Source organism: Rhipicephalus sanguineus, chromosome 9 (assembly GCF_013339695.2).
Source record: "Rhipicephalus sanguineus isolate Rsan-2018 chromosome 9, BIME_Rsan_1.4, whole genome shotgun sequence".
In the NCBI taxonomy this organism is placed as follows: Eukaryota; Metazoa; Arthropoda; class Arachnida; order Ixodida; family Ixodidae; genus Rhipicephalus; species Rhipicephalus sanguineus.
In genome coordinates this window covers 60,695,615-60,702,826 of record NC_051184.2, presented here as the reverse complement: position 1 = coordinate 60,702,826, position 7,212 = coordinate 60,695,615, and the positions used below count along the sequence as shown (strand labels likewise).

The following is a 7,212-nucleotide window of genomic DNA, read 5'->3' as shown; positions in this document are numbered from 1 at the left end:
TGGATCACAGGGTTCTTAACATGCGATGTCTTTTTTTTATGTGTTGTTGCGATTGCCTCAGATTCCACTTTTCAATATCTCTCCTATGTAAGGGACTACTTGCGTGGGGCTGGGACAGACTGCATATGCTACCTGCATGTAGCGTGTTCCTAGGCAAATAAGCCGAATGCTTCGGTATTCTTATTCCTATGAACTATATGATTTGAGCACTATATGGAGGGCAGTCTACTTCATAAACAGCACTTCAGTAGAATCTAAACATATTGCACTGAATGATCTCTTGTGATGCTGTGTCAAAATGCAGCATGCTTGATGTTGATACGCATATTTGTGCTGCACGCGTATTCTCTTTGATGTACAAAAAAAAAAACTTAGCCGGTTGTTTTATCATATGTTGATAATCATTTCAAACTGAGTTAGAAAGCTGCTGCTTTCTCATCTCGTCAAAGCTAGCAGTGCAAGTCCCAAATGTGAGTCCCTTAGTTCTGCGGGTGATAAGATGATCCCCACAATAGACAGTTTCCTTTTTTCTCTAACATCTTGCTTTGCTTGGGTACCAGTGTATGGGCAGTAACACAACTAGTAGTGACATATTCAAACGCAGAGTTTAACCCTCCATTGAGTATACAAAGCTGATATTCTTGTGGTCTTTCATATTCTAATTAATCGTTAATGTGCAGTTTTTTATGATTTCCTTTTGGCAAGATCGCTCGCTTTATAGAAAATTGTTCAAATGCACAGTACTTGGATGCAGTGCCACAAGATGTTGCTACTACTGCAAATGGCAAGTTGATGGCTAGCTAAAGCCCTAATAACATGCATTATATGTCAAAGCACATGACACTCATGCCAGTAGTGGAAGTCTGGGTGCTGCACTGGCAGCGGCAGTGCCAATTGAGTGGATTATGATAGTGTGCCTACATGGGGAGCGTTAATTGTTGCTTTTACGGCAATATAAAAAAATTGATGTTACTTCCAAATTAACGGAAATGCAGCTTTGAGAGCCATCTCACGAGGCCAAAGTGATTTTCTCTTTGAGCTGCTTTGTCTCTTGCTATACAACCTGCCAAGAAGTACTGCGTTCTCAGAGCTGTAGTCAAGAGTTCAACAGAAATTTGTCTGGTCAGATAGTACGTTACATTTGCTGACCGTCTTGATGTCTCAAAAGGATTTTTCAGAGCCTTTATGTGAGCTCCTTCGTCACACTAAAGCATAGAGAAGCCATTTTCTTGCACAAGGCCAAGACGTAGGAAGTGGTAATAGATGGCACGTAAGTTCCTATGTGCCCTACTGAGAGTCTGGCATTGATTGGATCAGTAAGATACATACGTGCCAGTAAAAGCCGAGTCATTGCAGATTCTCTTTATCAGTGTTGCCTGAATCAACATGGCAAATATATGGCTACAGACCTGCCCAGCAAGAGTGTGCTGCTTTCTTGCTCTCTGATACTGTTGCTTGAACGCGGCTAGAAAATCGCACAAAATCAGAAGGTGGTTACTTCAAGGTTGCAATTGCAAAGCATGTATTAAGTGCTTATATTTAGCGGCTTAAATATGTATCACCCTAGTAAACTGACAAAAACAAAGCAAACCTGCAGAACGATGCCAAACTTAAGCTTGCTGAAATGCACAGACGTCCGTTCCGGCGTGATAAAGCAGCCTTCCCGACGCGTGAAATGCAGGCGCCGAACTTCTGACAATGTGCCGAGTTCAGTTGAATTCAACCAACCGCGCAACGCTAACGGTATAACGCGAATGTGAACGCGCCCGGGAACCGATACAGTTTAACACGTGAATCGTGTGCCTTGGTGTTGTCTGCACTGTTGTGGCTTGCCACTAAACCGCAATACTTCGGACCACGCTTGCGCTTCCGCGGGATCGCTTCTGCCATCGCGGAAATGCGCAGCTTCGCACAGTAAGCCCCTCGGTTCAACGTACCCAGCTGGCGGCCCCCCAATTACCCGCACCGAGAGAAGAACGCGTGCGCACGTGCGCTACCGCTGCCGTGAAAGGGGCTGAGTCGGCCGCGCAGAACTTTCCGACAGAGCCACAGCGCGGCTGGTGCGGCGCTGTCGTCGCGCCGCAAACTTGAGCTTGGGTTCCCGATAGGTGTTTGGTTCATCATTTCACGGGACAAGGAAATCAATGCGTGATTTGCAAAAAAATGTCCCGAGTTAATGCCTTGGGCACGGTAATGGGCACAGTACATTCGCAGCTAATCAACAAACTAGTGCGACAGCGCTCACAACCAAGTTCACAACACTTAGTTGGATACCACTAGCAGCCGATTGCCGACGAACGCATGCCAACCATTTCCTTGATTTCCTGCTGTAACAGCATGCTCCTTTAATAAAACTATCAATGGGCTCTGCTAACACAACCTGACACAACAACAACAGCGCCACTTCCTTGAGAGACTTCGGCGCTTGATACACTTGCGCGCCCTACAGGCGGGTTCACGGATTTAACACGAGCGAGAGACGCTGGGGCTACGATACATTTTATTTTTATAGCTACGGAAGCTCGAAACGAAAGTCTGTAAACGACCGGTCAGCTTGCATGATCGCTTTTTTCACGTTTCCGTTTTTTCTGATTGTTGTGATTTATCGAGTGCGTCTTACATTAAAAGACACCCTGCCACATCCTTGCTTGATAGTAAACGTACGCATGAAGGATGAACGACGAAGACGACGAAGAAGCCAGCAATAGAAATTTGCAGAAGTCTTGTTCGCTTCTCGCTCACTTTCCAGCGTCCTTTACGAACAAGTGCCTGCTTGGTCGTTAAAACCCGACGTATTCCCTGTCGTCCAACATCTCAGATGGCTCGGCCAGACTGGCGACGCGCGGTCGAGCCACTGGGCATCAGGGAGTGGCCCTACACAACGGCGTCGGAGGCGGGCTTGATCGACACTCACTGCCACCTGGACTTCGTCTTCACCAAGACCTGCCACACAAAGTCTTTCACGCACTTCCGCCTCGCTCATCGCAACACTTTCCCGTACTGTTACGAAGGGTGCGTGGCCAACTTCAGCGAGCCCGAAACGTTCGAGCAGCGACGCCTCTGGAGGTCCGTGCTTTCGGACGAAGGTGTGTGGGGCGCGTTCGGTTGCCACCCACGCAGGGCTCGCGATTACACCGACGACATCGAGCGATACCTCGTTCGTGCCCTGGAAGACCGCAGCGTGGTGGCCCTGGGCGAGATCGGGCTCGACTACTCCATGTCCGGAAACGACGCCGAGCCGGACTGGGAGAAGTTCAAGAAAACGCAGCAGGCGGTGTTCCGCAGGCAGCTCGCGTTGGCCAGGCGTCGACGGCTGCCCCTGGTGATTCACTCGCGAGACGCGACTGCCGACACGATCCGTATTCTCAAGGAGATGGTCCCGGCGGACTACCCGATTCACCGGCACTGTTTCACGGGTGACTGGGACGATGCCAAGTGCTGGCTGGACACGTTCCCGCGGCTCTGCCTGGGCATCACGCCGTTGCTGGGTTTCCAGGGAGTCGAACCGCTGGTTGAGGCGGCGCAGAGGATTCCGCTGGACCGTCTGCTGCTCGAGACGGACGCACCCTTCTTCCTGCCAAAGCGAGAATCGAGGAGGCTCGCCTGCTCTCACCCTGGCATGGTTATCCACGTCGCTACTAAGATGGCCGCTATCCGCGACATATCTGTCGACGACGTCATTAGCGCGGTCCGGGAGAACACGCGCCGCGTCTACGGCATCTGAGGTTGTGGAGATAACGCGATTTGGCCACGCCATCATTTGTCGTCTGCGGCTACAGAGCTACCCGCTGCGAGCCCAACCAGGTGTTGTGCGGTGTGACGAAGTTTTTATAGATGGCGTTCGCTGGTACAGATGGGGAACGCAACTTTTACCGTCTTCGACTTTGCGGTGGTCAGCAGCTTTGATCACTACTACATCCCGTTCTCCGGAAAGAAACTCTCAATTGCGACCGAATTTTCTTCGTTATACTCACTTTGTATCAAACCATGTAGAGTTCGTATTCTCGACACCTGGTCATTAAACCGAAACGGAGTTTTCTTACCAGTGCTTCGTTGTCGAGTCATTTGGAGAAATATTGGTCTACACTGTCAACGATGTGGACGACATGTGTGAGTAACGAAAAGTTTCGCAATAGACGCCGCTGAAAAAGGAAGACTGGCACAGGACACCAGGGGCGTAGCCAAGGGGGGGGGGGGGGGTTCAAACCCCCCCCAAAATTTTTCAGTTTTGCTTGCGTATATATGCACGCACACATACAAACGCACGCACGAACATACAAAAAGTATGGTTGAACCCCTCCCGAAAAAAATTTCTGGCTACGCCCCTGCAGGACACAGTTGGCACCTAGTATATGCTCGGTGAGAGCTTAAGAATTCAGTACAAAACCCGCACGCAACAGCTATGCACTTGCCATTCTTTTCTGAAAAACAGCTGTGCCAGCCACAATTTGAAGTGCGTAGCACTTCAGGGGCCCGGCTTGTCCATCCTGTGTCTCATGTCGCATGGTTACGCTCAAAATGAAGCGCCCAATACAGGCCTAAAACAAGGCTAGCAATGCTCAAAATCGGGTTAAAATAAAAGAAGTCTAAATCAGTGTAATTAACAGAACTCACAAAGAGGTAATCGAAATAAATCACTTAAAATAGTTAAAAACGTTTCGGATACATCCAGCTCACACCCGAGCCGCGCTAAAGACGGTGCTACCGCGAGTGAGTGATTGCTCCTCCCACCGGCACTTCTCCGGCTACATCTGAAAGGGGAAACAATCTGACGGAACTCGCTGCAGACGACACGTATCTCAAGTGCCCTAACAAGCAGGAACTTGATAAAGCGCAGCAAAAAGTAGCCCGCATGTCACACACTGAGTTTGCGAATCTCCCTAACAAGATTCTACTCGGTGCCAGAGAAACCGTACATACCTCAAACATTGACGCCATCGGCGGTTTGGTAAACGGAGCAGTGGGAACTCTACGAACGGGAATCGCTGGGTACCCCTTCGCTACGCACTTCCTCAGGTTTCACAGTAGCGGAGCTGCATTTAGCGCAGGATTTAGAACTACACTAGTCGCTGCACATTTTTTTTTTGGGGGGGGGGGGGGTCCAACCATACTTAAGTATGTTCATGCGTGTGTATGCAAAGTTGAAACACATGCCAAGTTGAAAATTGTGGGGGAGGGGTGTTTGAGCCCTTCCGACCTCCCCCTGGCTACGCCAATGTTTTGTTCAGTGATGCCCTGGCGTTTACTTTTTTTTTGGAACCATCCATTGACTTCAGTGTCGGAGCGTCGCTTTGCCGATCGACGCTTTCGATGACTATCACTCTCTGCTTTCGCACTTCGTCGCGGACAGCATCGCCGTTATCTCTCGCATCTTCCGCGATTGACGGTGCACGCAATAGGAAAAACAGCGATGGAGAGAGAAACTGAAACGCAGGCCCACCCACGGCCGGCGCTAGCGTCAGGTGGTTTTTATGCCCTTTGGGGCTTAGCACACTGGCGGCGCGGGCGATCCGAAGTCCCGGATGTGTTTTTGGTAGTTTTGGCGGGCTCACGGGCGTGATAGTGACAAGAACTTTATTTAATAGTCCTGAGGAAAATGATAAGGGAGACCTAGGGCTCCCCATCAAGCGTGTAACCAAGATTATGGTCACGCTGCTGGATCTGGCTGGCATGCTTCTGTTTCTCACGGGCTTGGTGTGGGACGGCTTCGCGGCCACGGACCATGCGATGCCCCAGAAGGTCCAACGCCACGGCGACCAATTCTTACGAGGCTGCTGCCAATCGGCCTTTCTTCGCTGACCTGGTCGCTACGGGATCTTCAAGGTCTTGAGACGCGAACGAAGTGAGTGGGCGGAGTCGAATTTTTTTTTCTTGATTGCAGCGCTCACTTTTCCACGAGGAAATTTGCAAGCTGGCGGCTGCCGAGTCTATTATCGCAAACAGCACGCACGTGTTCTGTTCCCTTCTTTTACGACTAGAAAAAGAAGCGTTGACGTAACTGTCGTGATAAAACAAAGCCAATGAGACAAGCCTCGACAGCACTACGAGATAGCGTTTCATTCCAGCCATAAGCAGTGGCGTTGGTATTTGGACAAGTGTTCGATTGATACAGAGAAGTTGGCTTTTTAATCGATGTCTATTGTAAATCGTTGTCTTGTCGGTCGATATCTATTGATGGATGTTGAATAATGGGCGATATAAGATGTGCATAGTGTCTACGGTGACCCCTTCGTATAATGAAATCACTTTTGTTTTCGAGTTATCGCTTTACGTAACATTTTTGTTAGTCCTGGCCACGGTATGCACATTTCCCGCCAGTATGTTGAAAGAGCAGTGGCACCAAACTGAGCCTTATAACTCTGTGAAAAAATTCCGTATAATGCACGAGCGAAACTTGCGTAAAGCTTACGGATAGCCGTCATTTAATGGAAATAGAAAATAAACTTGCGTAAATGGTAAAGAATATACTAATTTCTTTTTAGGTACGGAGACATTGTTCTTATATAGTGGAACATTGGAAAAAGTCGCAAAGTTGGCTGGGCGGGGGGGGGGGGGGGGGGGCATGATCAGTTATTTTCTAACACAAAGACCGGTACCATGCCGGCTACTTTTCTCCTAAGGCACGATGTGTCTGAGGAGAAAACCGACCGGGGAGGGTGTGTCTACCACTGTTCTCCATGTGTATGGTTTATATTTAATATTTTTTTCCCGACAACCGAGACTGGTTGTTTCGTGTCGCCCCGCCATGGTGGCGTAGTGGTTACGGTGCTCGACTTCTGACCCGAAGGTCGCGGGATAGAATCCCGGCCGCGGCGGTCGCATTTTCGATGGAGGTGAAAATGCTTGAGGCACGTGTATCTGGAGAAAGGCGCACGTTTACGAACTCCAGGTGGTCGAAATTTTCGGAACGCTCCACTACGGCGTGCCTCAATCACATCGTGGTTTTGGCACGTAAAACCCCAGATATTATGATATATTAAATGTCTCATCAAACGCGAAAAGTGGCCGTCGGCGTCAACACGAGTGATGCAAGGCGAAAGCCATCTTTCATTCTCAGTCGATTGTGTTTACCCCCCTTCCCCCTCGAGAGCTTTCTGCAACCAACGTGGTTTTGCATAGCCTCCGGGATCGGATGAATTGGAACCCTTCTGCACCTCACATGATTTTGCGGTGCCTCTGGGATCGGCTCACCTGTGACCAAGAGGTGACAGG

The 7,212-nt window shown here is 49.5% G+C and overlaps 1 protein-coding gene across 1 annotated transcript; it reads left to right on the top strand.

The window, feature by feature from the left end:
• The first annotated feature begins 2,548 nt into the window (after positions 1–2,548).
• Positions 2,549–4,075, top strand: LOC119405228 (putative deoxyribonuclease TATDN2). The gene has a single exon (XM_037672035.2). The coding sequence runs from the start codon at positions 2,819–2,821 to the stop codon at positions 3,722–3,724; it is 906 nt and encodes a 301-aa protein (XP_037527963.1). The 5' UTR covers positions 2,549–2,818; the 3' UTR covers positions 3,725–4,075.
• The last annotated feature ends 3,137 nt before the right edge of the window (positions 4,076–7,212 follow it).